This window comes from Lucilia sericata, unplaced genomic scaffold (genome assembly GCF_015586225.1).
Source record: "Lucilia sericata isolate MDLA Ls3-8-SP2 unplaced genomic scaffold, ASM1558622v1 Contig000007F_arrow, whole genome shotgun sequence".
Lineage (NCBI taxonomy): Eukaryota > Metazoa > Arthropoda > Insecta > Diptera > Calliphoridae > Lucilia > Lucilia sericata.
Window position 1 is genome coordinate 237,883 of NW_023994048.1, and position 15,598 is coordinate 253,480.

The following is a 15,598-nucleotide window of genomic DNA, read 5'->3' on the forward strand; positions in this document are numbered from 1 at the left end:
CTACTAATATCAGACTTGCTCATTTTGAGGAGGCTTTTCGTTCTACTGTCATAAGGGTCACACCACCGTTTCATTTCTCCTCTATGCCTTATGTACTTCTCTCGCTCATATTTTTAATTTGGCCCTCGTTGCGTCGAATGGTTTTGCGTTTGTCAAGTTAACTACCTTAAGCTACCCTTCCTTTAAAGCAGTCACGAGCAAAACTGAAATTCTAATGCACGCGTGCATAGGCCAAGAAATTCTGCTGACGCTTTGTTGACACACCTACACTATAAGCTTGTGTGTATTAGTGTGTCTGTGTTTTACTAAAATGACCACTTGTTTGTTGCTTTGTTACGATCTCAGAGATCAAAATCAAATCAGTTGCTGTTCAGCTTTTGTAGAAGCAAGATCACGTTGCGGATTTTTTTATGCTTATGATTTTTTCTCTTTTATTACACCTAGCAAAATGTTTGATATAAATTGGGAAAATGATTTCTTTTTTATAGAAAACATGGACGGTGAGGCACAATGCGTCGTATGTTATAAAATTATATGTAAGAAAGCTTTATTTTTTTTGAAAAGGCATTATGAAACTTGCCATGGACCCTTAAATGACCTTAGGGGACATGACAGAAAAGTAAAGTTGTTGCAATTAAAAGCAGAGTTTTTCTTAAAATTTATAATTAATGAAACAACAGCAAATAATTGCAACAATCTTCCTTTAAATAGCCAAAAAAAATCATTGCCTCATAAAAAGGCATCTTATGTAGTTGCTTTATCGTTAGCAAAACAATGTCGCCCATTTGAGGATGGTATTTTTTTCTTAAATTTAACTACAGATATTTTGAGTTGTTTTGGAGAAAAATGCCATGAAACTATGAAACTCTGCCAGGATATACCATTATCTCGTCGTACTATAACAAGAAGAACGGAAGATATAAGCAAATTTATTAAAATGTCAGCAAAAGAAAGATTAATTAATTGCAAATATTTTTCGATTTCTCTAGATGAGAGTACGGATATCAATAATATTTGCCAGTTAATTATTTGTATTAAAACAGTTAATGCAAATTTAGAGTGCTTCGAAGAAATGTTTGAAGTGGTTTCACTTCATGGTCATGTAACAGGACAAGTTCTGTATGATGCATTAGATGTTAATGTTTTTGCATTTGCTGACAAAAATAAATTAGCCTCAATATGTTCGGATGGAGCAAAGGTAATGAGAGGCAAAAATAAAGGACTTTTGGACATTTTAAACAAAAATGGAATAAATTGCCCGGCATTCCATTGTGTCATACACCAACAAGCTCTTTTCTCCAAAGAGTTGGGTATGAAAAATACAATGGATGTTGTTGTAAAAATAATAAATATAATAAGAGGTGGGCACAAAAAAGTTTGGAAAGACTTTTCCATTTAAGAAAAGAAGTACTCGAATTTTTAAAAACTTTATCCAATAAAGATACAAAACACCTTACTAATTGTCTTGAAAATCCCGACTTTCTATTAGATTTCGCATTTTTATGTGATATTACCGAGATATTAAATGACCTCAATTTATGCCTGCAAGGTAAAAATATAAAAATATTTCATTTGAATAGAATTATTCACCAATTTAGTACAAAATTAGATCTCTTAATAAATCAATTAAAAAGTAATAGTATATCAAATCTTAAGAAAACTTCATCAATATTCATAGAATTTAATTTTAATACGTTTGATTGTATTCAGAAATACGCCAAAATAGTTGAGTCCATAAAAAAGAATTACAATGACAGATTTCAAGACTTAAAATTTATAAAAAAAACAATAGAAATACATGATAATCCCCTTAGATGCGAAATAGAAGAGCAAGATGCTTTTCTTCACGAAGAATTGCAAAAATGCGTAATGATTTTGAAGTTCCTATGGAATCTGGGGAAAAATTTTGGCAAAAGATAGATGATACAAAATATTTCAATTTAAAAAACGAAATATATAAGCTATATTCCATGTTTGGCACCACATATAACTGTGAGGTGGCATTCTCAAGTATGAAACTGATTTTAAGTAAATTGCGGAATAGGTTAACCGATCAACACATTGGTGACTTATTGCGTATTAAGGAATATAAAGGAAACATTGATTTGGATAGATTAGTTGAACTTTAAATTAAGTTCAGTTAATATCTCGGTAATATCCCTTAAAAGTTCGAAATCGAATAGAAAGTCGTGATTTTCTTAATGATATTTCAGTAGTTTTATTTAATACTACTTTTTAAAAATACTACTACCTACTTCTCTTAAATGAAAAACTCTTTCCCTTTATTCCATTTTTGTTTAAAATGCCCAAAAGTTCATGAGTTTTTCTCGTCGTAAAAAGTATTTGCAATAGAAAACAAATTTCAAAACTTTTCTCAGTGTACCACCATTTTGTTATAACGTGCAGTCATCTCTCTGCTGCTTAACGCACACAAATATACACATGGTGGTATGTGTTTGCCCATGACTGCTTTAAAGCAAGTAAATTCGCCATTTCGTTGTCGACTACTCCCCATTACTTTCTCATCTTCCATAAAGGTCAATGAATTGGAAATTATTTTTATGGGGGTTTTGTCAGCAATAAGGCTTTACTAGTGGTTTCAGGGAGTTATCAAATTATGTATTAGCTGAGCTGATATTGTGACTTGGACACTGTTAAATGTAACATCAAAACGCCCATAATTAACTCCTTTTAAGAAAATACCCTTTTTATTGTACCAAAATCTATATTATGTGATGTATGTCAAAATAAATCTTTACTTTCATGTTGTATGTACTAAAAATACAATATAGTATGTATGTATGTAGGGTATCAACAGTAGAGAATATGTAATAAAAACAAGTCTAAAAGTTTTTTTTCGGTACGATTCGAAAAAAAAACTTAAAGCGCCCACGGTCAATAGCAACAAAATGCATATAAATTTAAAATTGTAAACAAGAGGGGAGCATGCGCACAAACACTTACGCAAAACTTTAAAACACAAACAACCACATGAGAGTCTGTATAATAATATAACTTATAGGCCTGGCTGGGTTCATTCATTCATACACTCACTCACTATCTATTAAACATGTATCTTTTGGTTTGATTTTTTAAGTTTTTTGTCTTCTTAATTTTTTTTTATATTGAAAATAAAATTGAGGTGTATGAGTATGTTTTGAAATTTTAGCCCTAGGTTAAGAAGATGTATGTGGCTTGAAAGCAACTGAAACAGAAAAAAAAGCCGGTTTAAAAAGAAAACGACAATAAACGCATTATGAAAATCCCCTTCTCTCTTTCATACTGTCCCCCTAAACGTTATTCTTGGCCCTAAACAAACCAACAAATTGCTTTTTTTTCTCTTTAGAAATTAAAAACAAAAAATATGTAACTAAAACAAATTGCAATTGTCGTTATAGAACTACAACAAGAACAATAACAAACAAAAACACTAAAATAAAGTGATCGATTATAAGAAGAAAAAAACAGAGTCAAAGTGATCTTTTTTTGCAGTACATTCTCCCCCCCTTTTTTTATTTTATTGCTAAAAATACATACAAAAACAACAAGAAAAAAGAATTTAAATCTAAAAGACAACAACAAAAATAAAAATTTTAAACGTTTAACGAATAAAAGAGAAATAAAACACAATCGGCAGCAACAAAAAAAGCAAAAATAATGAATGAATCAAATGACAATCATCAGATGTATGTAAAAACAACAACAAAGCAAAACAAGGCAAAAAATCATAAAGGTATCCACCAAACATAGACGGCAAATACACACTCACAGCCACCATCCCAGCCTTACATCCATCCATTCATCCTCAAACATCCAATTCATTCATCTACCCCATAGATACTAACTGATCGTACATCTGAATGAATCTACATATGTATGTATATGCGAATATCTTATACTATTCGTTTGCAATAAATGTCTCTTCGTTTTTTTTCATATTTTTTGCTTTATTTAATTTTGTTTCTTTTTCTTCATTCGTTTTCATTTCTTATATATTTTGCGGACTGACTGAATTATCAAATCGTATGAATGAAAACGAAGGCGCGTTTTATCAAAACATTCAAATGTGAGAACAACAACAAACAAAGATCCCAAAGAATAACATCGGAGAGAGAGAAAGAAAGAGTGGAACGTCATAACAATATTCATACATAAACTACAATTCGAATGAATGAATATTTTTTGTATTGCTACTTTTGCGAAACTATAAATATACTACTATTTGCCGATCGAAAGATACCCTATAACCAAAATACTTCCATAACGTTTTCAAAATTCATCTTTGCATTTAGATTTGTCTGATATGAGTCAAAGTTTTAATATATATTTCATTAATCAAACTCTCTAAAAATTTGGTCATAATTACAGTCCAGATCGCGAACACACATTTATGAATGTTTAAAAAAACACATGTAATGTTCCAAAATTAACCTTGATGTAATTTGACTCTTTCTTTGATATCGGTTCTTACGTGAGCTCTCTAGATAATACATGCATAAGAAACATTAGAAAACCAATCAGAGAGCTTAATTTTTACTCTCTGCCCATGCCGGTTCTTAGATTAGAAAGAGACCCAAGCACCCGGTTTTGGATCTTTTGTGCAGTCCGTGGGTTAACCATAACAGGTTTTATTCACGTATGTAAATAACGGGTTTAATTGGTGAGAGGTTGAATATATTCTTCGGGGCTAGTGATGCAGCATCTAAGATTCTTTCTCGACGTGTCCTTAGTGTTGGACACTTGCACAATATGTGTTCAGAGGTTTCCTAGGATGCATTAATGATATTTGAGACCACAGTGTCCCGTGAGTAGTTCCGTTAGTATTCTAATATTAAGCGATATCAACTTTTGGGATTTTCTCTTTGATACGTTATTAAGCGCTTTGTCTGTCTAAGCCCCTGTTGTACCTACCCAGTGTCGGGCAAATTTCGATTCAACATTTGACGTATCCTTGTGGAATACCAAAGAATGGTTCAGTTCTTAAGGGATTATTTAATAGATCATGGACAGCAATCGTCAGTCGATCGTTTTTAATTAAATATGTATTATTCCACGACGACATGTATATGTTTGATCACTGTGATGTAGGGTATAAAAAACTTGATTAAAAAAATCACTCACTTATACACCTATAAACAATCGCTTTACACAGATACTAAATACAGTATCTCTTAAAGTACTACATAACATAAAGAGCACTTTGCCAATAATCAAACTTAGCTAAAGAGTGAGAAAAATACTCTTTTGACTCTTGAAATAACGTCAAATAAATTTGTATTCAAAATTTTAAACCAAAACAACAGAATGTGTGTGGGGAAAATCCTTGTTAGTTTTTATTAATAAAGAATTTGTCTTTCCCTTTCTAATATTGATATTTTTTTTTTGGAGATAAGTGGTCGTAATATTGCCCTTTTTAAAAAATCCTAAGATTTGCTAAAAATTTTCTTAGAAAACACGGAATTTTGCTTAACAATGATTAATCAATGAAACCTTTAAAAAGTATTCATATCAGACCAAGAATTTTGAATATTTATAATAATATTTTCTAGATTTTTATAATAAAAATTAATGTTAGATATTTACATTTAATTGTTGGCATAAAATTATATATTATGGCATGGGTCTGTGTTAATCGTTATCTGTCTATTTTTATTTTAAAATTTAAATTGATAATATAAATAAAAACTGACCACTCTAATCATAAATAATTTAAAATATTTAAGTATCTAAAGAACAAATTTTTTAATTTGAAAAAAAAAATGAAATCAAAAATTTTTATATAATTCAAGAAAGCTGACAACATTTGTCATGAATTTAATTTTCCTCACAAAATGAATAACACTATTGTCAGCATAAAAACAACTTCCAAAGAAGTGAAAAAGAAGTCGAATTTACTCCATGAATGTACTGAAGAAGACCTGCAGAATGTGTGTGGGGAAAAGGTAATGAACACAAACTTATCATAGGTGATTCCAAATTCACTACTTCTGAAGTCATGCTAAAGAAGTAATTTAATACAATACAATACAATTTAAAAAAAAATAGAATTATAATCACTTCCTTGGAAGTCATTAAAGCACTACTTCCTCAGAAGCATAAAATGTGCACTTAGTGTTATAAAGAAATTAAAATACAAGATATTTTTTTAAAAATACATGAAAAAATGCTTCATTTTGCTAAAAGTTTTCTTGAAATTTATAAAATTTTACAATGGCAGTTACTGGAATGGAAGTTATTGGAATTTACAGTTATTTCATAATTTTGATTAAGATATCTCAAAAATGGAACAAGATATAACAAAGGTCCTTCATCCCTGGATTTGACATTTTCAAATTTTGACGACCTGTGTTTTTAAAAAGTCTGTAGAAGTACTTAAATAAAAATTAATGTAAATCCAATTAATTTTTTTGCGCTATATCTACAATTTAATAATTCATTAAAAATATAATGTACACGCATCAAAAAAATAAATCAAAATAATTTACAAAAATGTGACTATAATTTAACAAAAAAAACTCATAAATGAAAATGAAATTAGCAAATAAAAAGTAATATAAAAATATAAATACATATGTATGTACATTCATATGTATATGAAATGGTAAAATTCGACATTGAAATTTTTTTTACAAAGATTTCAAAGAAATGATAAACATATAAATTCGAAAAGAACAAAAAAAAAAATAAACAAAGAATAAAACAACAGAAAAACAAACAATAACATGAACAGTGTAATAAAAGACAAGAAAACAAAATTATAATAAAAACAATAAAATAAGACAAAATTTATGATTAATATTTCATAAAAAATAAATCTACAAGTAGAATGAGTGCGTAAAAAATGATTAAAAATAAAAAAATTAAAACAGTTTAATTTAATTAAAAATTCTAGAGAAGAAAGCAAAAAATATAGATTCTAAACTCTGGTAGCATTGTTTTAAAACTAAAATGATGCCAGATGTACAATTCCTAGAAACAACTATTGACAGTAGGTTTAAAAATCCAAATTTTTTATTTAGTTCTAATTTATTAAAAAGATCAAATAAAAATTAAAATTTCATTTAATATTTCTTTGGATTACATAGTTCATTAACTTTTTGCCCATGTTTTTCCACACTATTTTTTTCTTCTTCTTCACCATTTAATATCAAAAATATAATAATTCCCTTAAGAGAAATACTTAAGAAAGAAAAAAATTAATAAACATTTTTCTGACACTTGGTTAATTTCAATCAAAACACACCTACTTTTTTCACATAATCCCATACAGGCGCGCGTTCACACTTACGCTTGCACACGTACGAAAAACTTAGAACACTATCATTTAAATTAAACAACAACGGCAAATAAACAACTAGAAGTTGAAAAATAATAATACAAATTGAAAAAAAAAAACTTGCATAAAAATGCACTGCAACAGTGGCAGACAAAGGGCCTCTTCCATATCATATGCACTTAAACTCCTACAAAACAGTGCGGAAAACTTGTTAAAGGGCTAAGAAATGGATTTATTCTAGTTCTAGCTGAGGTGTAATTCAGTCGTATTTCTGTTTTAGTACATTTCTGGTTCAGTTCTAGTCCAGTTCTAGTGCAGTATTAGTTCAGTTCCAGTTCACTTCGGTTCTAGTCCAGTTTTAGTTCAGTACTAGTTCAGTTTTCGTTCAGTTCTAGTTCAGTTCTGGTTCAGTTCTGGTTCAGTTCTAGTTCAGATCTAGTTCAGTTCTAGTTCAGTTCTAGTTCAGTTCTAGTTCAGTTCTAATTCAGTTCTAATTCAGTTCTAGTTCAGTTCTAGTTCAGTTCTAGTTCAGTTCTAGTTCAGTTCTAGTTCAGTTCTAGTTCAATTCTAGTTCAATTCTAGTTCAGTTCTAGTTCAGTTCTAGTTCAGTTCTAGTTCAGTTCTAGTTCAGTTCTAGTTCAGTTCTAGTTCAGTTCTAGTTCAGTTCTAGTTCAGTTCTAGTTCAGTTCTAGTTCAGTTCTAGTTCAGTTCTAGTTCAGTTCTAGTTCAGTTCTAGTTCAGTTCTAGTTCAGTTCTAGTTCAGTTCTAGTTCAGTTCAGTTCTAGTTCAGTTCTAGTTCAGTTCTAGTTCAGTTCTAGTTCAGTTCTAGTTCAGTTCTAGTTCAGTTCTAGTCAGTTCTAGTTCAGTTCTAGTTCAGTTCTAGTTCAGTTCTAGTTCAGTTCTAGTTCAGTTCTAGTTCAGTTCTAGTTCAGTTCTAGTTCAGTTCTAGTTCAGTTCTAGTTCAGTTCTAGTTCAGTTTCTAGTTCAGTTCAGTCAGTTCAGTTTCATAGTTCAGTTCTAGTTCAGTTCTAGTTCAGTTCTAGTTCAGTTCTAGTTCAGTCTAGTTCAGTTCTATGTTCTAGTTCAGTTCAGTTAGTTCTAGTTCAGTTCTTAAGTTCAGTTCTAGTTCAGTTCTAGTTCAGTTCTAGTTCAGTTCTAGTTCAGTTCTAGTTCAGTTTAGTTCAGTTCTAGTTCAAGTTCTTAGTTCAGTTCTAGGTTCAGTTCTAGTTCAGTTCTAGTTCAGTTCTAGTTCAGTTCTAGTTCAGTTCAAGTTCAGTTCTAGTTCAGTTCTAGTTCAGTTCTAGTTCAGTTCTAGTTCAGTCTGTTCGTTCTAGTTCAGTTATCTAGTTCAGTCTAGTTCAGTTCTAGTTCAGTCTAGTTCAGTTCTAGTTCCGTTCTAAGTTCAGTTTAGTTCAGTGCTAGTTCAGTTCTAGGTCAGTTCTAATTCCGTTCTAGTTCAGTTCTAGTTAGTTATAGTTCAGTTCTAGTTCAGTTAGTTCGTTCTAGTAGTTCTAGTTCAGTTCTGTTCATTCTGGTTCAGTTCTAGTTCAGTTCTAGTTCAGTTCTAGTCGTTCTATTTTCAGTTCTAGTTTCAGTTCTTGTTCCGTTATAGTTCAGTTCTAGTTCAGTTCTAGTTCAGTTCTAGTTCAGTTCTAGTTCAGTTCTAGTTCAGTTCTAGTTCAGTTCTAGTTCAGTTCTAGTTCAGTTCTAGTTTAGTTCTAGTTCAGTTCTAGTTCAGTTCTAGTTCAGTTCTAGTTCAGTTCTAGTTCAGTTCTAGTTCAGTTCTAGTTCAGTTCTAGTTCAGTTCTAGTTCAGTTCTAGTCCAGTTCTAGTTCAGTTCTAGTTCCAGTTCAGTTCTAGTTCCAGTTCAGTTCTAGTTCAGTTCTAGTCCAGTTCTAGTTCAGTTCTAGTTCCAGTTCAGTTCTAGTTTATAATTAAAAGTGCTCCTAATTAAATCACCTGAAATGTAACTGCACGCAAAGCGACCATCTGCAATACAATTCAATCATTTCTTATTCCATTCATAATTTCAACAGTTGTGAGTATTTTTTCTTTTCGTATTTTTCATATATTTTTTTATTTTTCAACAAACTAAAAGATACAAAATAAATTACAATATGTTTACAAATGGCCGTCAGCATAGGCAGCAAATTTTTCGACTCGTTGTATAAGAAGCAAGAAAAAAATAAAAATGCAGAAAGAATCACTTATAAATCATAAAAATACACAAGTTGGAAAAACACTCGTACTATTTGCAAGAGGGAGTGTGTTCGATTGCAGTTGGAGTTGGTAAATAAGCAATAAACTACTACTGCCTGAACCAACTTAAAAAAATATGCATTTTCAAAAAGACCAGTAGTCAAAGTCTTAAAAAGTTGGCATAGAAGTTGATGTGTCGTTAAGCCATGAAAGGGGAGTGGAGCAGGATGAATAATCAAAATCATAATGAAAATAAATGAACAAATGATTTTTAGATTTGTTCCTTAGGAGAATGCAAATAAGTTGCTTTCTAGGCATTTGTTAGTTGCTATTTTTTAAATACTTATATACACTTATTTTTGTTTGTTTTTTTTTTTTTTTTTTTTATTTTAAATATTATATTTTGTTTGTGATTTGAACGTATGGACGCCGGAAATAAACGACGTGACTTTTTTTGATGAAAACTATATGCGAGAGAACTCAAGAATTAAATACATAAAAAAGAACTTAGGTTTGTGTGTGAATTTTTGTGTAAAATCAAATAATCTTATTTTTATATTTTTATTTTCGATTAATAATTAAAGAATTATAGAAATGGTTATGGGTTGAAGAAATATTTTTGCATATACCGTTTGATTTACATATTATTTCTATATATGTATTATGTATGTATATATTTTGTCGATACATTAGTTTATTATATGTACATATGTTATTTATCAGAATAGCAGAAATATTATATCAAACTAAACTTTACTTTTACATATATTGTTTACAGTGGGACTGAATAGAAATCTTAGATTAAAAAGGCTAGTTCAGTTCTAGTTCAGTTCTAGTTCAGTTCTAGTTCAGTTCTAGTTCAGTTCTAGTTCAGTTCAGTTCTAGTTCAGTTCTAGTTCAGTTCTAGTTCAGTTCTAGTTCAGTTCTAGTTCAGTTCTAGTTCAGTCTAGTTCAGTTCTAGTTCAGTTCTAGTTCAGTTCTAGTTCAGTTCTAGTTCAGTTCTAGTTCAGTTCTAGTTCAGTTCTAGTTCAGTTCTAGTTCTAGTTCAGTTCTAGTTCAGTTCTAGTTCAGTTCTAGTTCTAGTTCAGTTCTAGTTCAGTTCTAGTTCAGTTCTAGTTCAGTTCTAGTTCAGTTCTAGTTCAGTTCTAGTTCAGTTCTAGTTCAGTTCTAGTTCAGTTCTAGTTCAGTTCTAGTTCAGTTCTAGTTCAGTTGTAGTTCAGTAATAGTTCAGTTCTAGTTCAGTTCTAGTTAAAATTTGAAGCAGTCTAATAATAAAAAACAAACAATATATAATGTCAATGTTTAAAAAATAATAAAAAGGGTGATTTTTTCAAGGAAAAGTATTAGCGATGGTGATACACAAAATCCAATTGAACTTGAACTTTTAAAAAAAGAATACAAGTCATTAAGGAAAACATTTATATTTTATAACAAACATAATTCATTCTAATTCTAACATACTAAAAACAAGAAAATAATATTTAACACAAAATTTTCCAAAAACTAAAATTTTAATTTATATAATTTATAAATATGAAAATTGGCCCCTTTCGATTTCATTTTTAGAATAGTACTTCATTCAGTTGTGGCCTTTGCTATCTTATCGAATTATTTAGTTTTGATTTAATATGTTTATTTCACATTTTTATTTTTTATTAGATGAGTGAACAAACAAACCAATTATTATTATATTTTGCCAAAAAAAAAATTAAATAAACACAAGCAATGAAATAATATTGTATACATATAGCAAAAATACCTTTGAACGTTAGAGATAATATGACAAAAACAAAAATGTTTTTAACAACAATTAAACTAGCCACCACACACCCCCTTTTTTCCTACAAACACCAGCACGCTTATATATTTTTATTGTAGTTAGCTTATTTTCATAATAAGCGTGTAAAAGAATGGAACCCCCTCGATTTTCGCCAAAGAAGTAGGGAGTTGGTATACGGGTGTTTTCTTTTATGGCTTTCCAATGTCTTGCTAATTATTTTCGAAAAAATTTTGTTGCTATTTTTGAAATCTTATCAATTTTCAACTAAAAAACATAAAAAAGAACAAAGCCTAGAAATTTAAAGAAAAAAATTCAAACAAACGATATTCGTCGTTGTCATATCTTAGAGCTAAATGTTTATGTTTAATAATATTGCGCAAAAACAAATGAATCGAAAAATCAACAACAACAAATCCAAAATATAATAATAATAAATTTTTCGGTAATTAGACTTCAAAGAAGAGAGTTTTGTTAAAAAAAAAAATTAAATGAAAACAACAAAAATTATGTGTTTAAAAATTATGAATCAACCTCAACTAATTTTGTTTAAAATAAATTGAAAATTATATTTTTAAAACTTACCCAATGACGCTTCATGATCTGATATATCAGATATACTGCAGATAGGTGGTGGTAAATCTTTGCTGCCATCAACTGGTTCTTCTTTAATGAAGATATTTTTGGTCTGAAATGTAATGAAGAAAATACAATTTAAATACTTGAAATGAAGATATTTAGAACTATGGATCTATATAAATAATATATTCAAGGGATCTTGAGAAGTTTTCAAACAATCCGTTAGATGTCCTGGTAGTATAAATTTTAGTAAATTACATCGAACCGATTATTTTAAAATTTAAGGAGTATATACAGACTGCAACGAAGTCTGGGCCCTACTCGTCTATCTTAATCGATAATTTCAGAAACTCCTGCACCTAATGGCAAATATATATTCATATCCCCATATAATATAGCCCAACTTAAGGGCCAGTAACGTGAGCTATACTATATCGAAAACCTGATAAGAAGAAATTCTAACGTACAATTCGGATTTAGCATAGCTCAATCCTGGTTATTGGGTTAAAAACATAACTTACTTTAATGTATAATCATTTACTAGATTATATACTTGACCCCTATATTTTCAGTTTATCACAATTTCTTTATCAAAACTCAAATATCCGTTTAAAATTTGTTGCCAATATTTTTTATGTTTTTTTTTTAATTTTCTATTACAAACAATTTATTAAAGTTCTCATTGTTAGTGAATCATTAATTAATTACTTAATGTTTGTTCACACCCTGTAAAATGCAACTAAATTCCCACAATTAATATTCATTACGCATACGCTTAGAACAATAGACTCAAGCTTAATTTTTTGTTGCTTTAAATTCTAATTCTTTATTTTAATATTTTTCATAGCAATTGCAGAAAAAAAAACATATAATCACTTTTGGAATTATGTTTCATTGGTCAGACAGTATGAAATAGAATTCAATGTAAGTTTTAAGTTTTTTAATATGCATTGGAAACGAATTTGAAACACTTTTGGGTTATCGCAATTTTAAAACTCTCTTTAAGCAGGGATGTACACAGTTTTGTGTTGAACTTTTTTGCCGAAATGTTTTGAGTTCTAGAATCAAGTACACAGAGGGAAAAAGTAATATACACGCCTGGTACCAAATTGACACCAAAGTGTTTATCATTTTTCAATACCATCCGTTCTCAAAGTATATACATACTAGGGTGATCGACTCCGTTTTTCAACCGGTTTTATATCCGGTTTTTTCTGCTTTACCAGTGTCGGTTTTTTCTAAATGTTGATCTTTCGAATATCGAATAACCCGTTTTTTCACTTTTAAAAAACCGGTTTCGAATACTTAAATTAAATTTTGAAGTAAATAATAATACAACCCGTCTAAATTTTAAAAATACTCGAGTCGAGGGACCAGAGTATTACATAGATCTTATGTTTAACAGGTTAACCGGTTTTTTTCTGAATTTGAAAAATATCAACCGGTTTTTTCAAATGTCAACTATTCGAACTATTCGATACCCGGTTTTACGTAGGACAACACTATATAATGTTGACAACATTGAAACAATTCGTTGTCGAAATCTAAATTTTATACACATCCGCTGTCTAAATGTTAACAAACGTGTTAGGCTCACTATTGAAAGACAATCCGTTGCCAATAGTTTTTTGCTTACCACGTTTGTTAACATTTAGACAACGGATGTGTATAAAATTTAGATTTCGACAACGAATTGTTGCACATAATGTTATCATACGTGTGTATATACTTTGACAACGGATGTTATTGAAAAATTATAAACTCTTTGGTGTCAATTTGGTACCAGGCGTGTATATTTCCTTTTCCCTCTGTGTACAAATCGAGCTCAAATCAAGCTCAATTTGGGATTAATTTAATATTTTACATTCTTAAATCAATCTTAAATTCATCTTAAATCAAGTATGGATTCGAGCTTAAATCAAATCGAAATTTCTCTGTAGGGTCAAAATGTGTTTTGCTGAAATGTTTTGAATTCTAAAATCAAGTACAAATCGAGCTCAAATCAAGCTCAATTTGGAATTAATTTAATATTTTATATTCTTAAGTTAATCTTCTATTAATCTCAAATCAATTATGCATTCCAGCTTAAATCAAACCGAAATTTCTCTGTAGGGTCAAAATGGATTGTCGACTGAAATTGTATAATTTCAAAAACTCATAATATCCATAATTTTATTACTGTTACCAATGCAATGATAAACATACTTGTCTGCCTATAACTCAAACTTTAGACACTGTATAAAATAGCACTATTTTAACATATGGAATTCTTATTTAATATAGTAATGTGTATATCCTTATATGGCTTTCAAACGATATAAAAGGAATATTGAGTAAAAAAAGAAAAAGCTTCAATACTAAAAAACCTAATAAACTTAATAACGTCATCTTTAGAAAAACTACACACGAGTTTAATAAAAAATTTAAAAAAAAAAACCGAATGATACTTGATGCAATATTTTGAAATGCACACAATTGACAAAAGTTTATTTTTTATGTGTAATCGAATACTTAAAACCACTGTAGTCATCCGTTAACCAATACTTAAAGCAGCATAATGAGATGGCTACTTTGAAAAACGAAAAAAAAAGATATTTTTTCCATTTTGGAAAGCGCAACATATTGTGTCTGGATATTTAAAATCTTTACAATTTAAAGAGGGGAAAGAACCTTCAAGGTTTAGTGAACCATTGTTGAAGAGGTTGTTAGGTTAAATCAATCAAATGGAAATTAATTTGGTAACTCAATCTTAATTAGTTGGAGTTAAAGGGACATTAGCAAAAAATAAAATAAAATACGGAGTCTGTGGTTATTACTTCCTTTCAGAAGGTGTGTTTGTATAAATTATTGAACTTATTTTTAAGAAAGTATTTCGAAAGTAGTCTACAACTTAATTTATGTTTTTCTTTTAATTTTTGGAGAACATATGTTTAAACTGATACAAGTAAAGATTGTTGTAGCACACAAATCAGTTTTCTTTATTTATTATTTTGTTTTCAATAAACTGTCAAAAATGTGACATTTGAAATCTCATCATTTAGACAGAAGCACACACACATACATACACCCAAAAGCAACAAAAAATCTAATGAACCATAGAATTATCTTCATTAATGTCTGAATAATTCTCGCAAAGAAGTAAAGATTCAAATATACGAGGGTAGTTTGAAAATGTTTTTGAAAATAACCAGTATTTCTTAATTTTATCTTACAGATTGCATGAAGGATTTTAAAAATCTCTTGAATGTTTAAAAATAGAAAATTTAAATATTGTTTTCATAAAAAAAAAACATTTCAGCCTTTTCTTATATGTATGTAAATAAGTCTGTATGTGTGTGTGCATACGTGTGATATGTATTTGTTTCTTTTTTTTTTCTTCTTCTTTATTGAATTGATAATTGTGATATTTGTGAAACATTCATTTGACTATTTTGACCTCCATTATCATTATAAATGACAACATCGTTAGTACACACGTACATACAACACTCTTTCATTCACATGCACACATTCACACCCAATTTGTTTTTCCCCACCAGCCAACATTCAAATAATACTATTAAGCGATACCGAAGAAACACAATATCGTCCATCCATTCATTAGTTATATATGAATGTATGAATGTGTTACAATGTATATTTTCGAGTCAAAGTTACAATTGAATTTAAGTCCCCACAAATAATAAAAGTCATGAATGTCAGTTTTACTCTATATTTATCAAAATGTACATATATATATATATTTAGATGCAAATGTATGGAAGAAA

General features: G+C 29.5%; 1 protein-coding gene across 4 annotated transcripts in view; it reads right to left on the minus strand.

Moving 5' to 3' along the window:
- Positions 1–15,598, minus strand: part of LOC119602481 (ETS-like protein pointed) — a 185,267-nt gene that overhangs the window by 136,991 nt on the left and 32,678 nt on the right. For all 4 annotated transcript variants that reach the window (XM_037954033.1, XM_037954042.1, XM_037954028.1 and 1 more), the window contains one exon: positions 11,838–11,940. In XM_037954033.1, the coding sequence (XP_037809961.1) occupies positions 11,838–11,940 (103 nt within the window). The remainder of the gene's footprint in view (positions 1–11,837; positions 11,941–15,598) is intronic.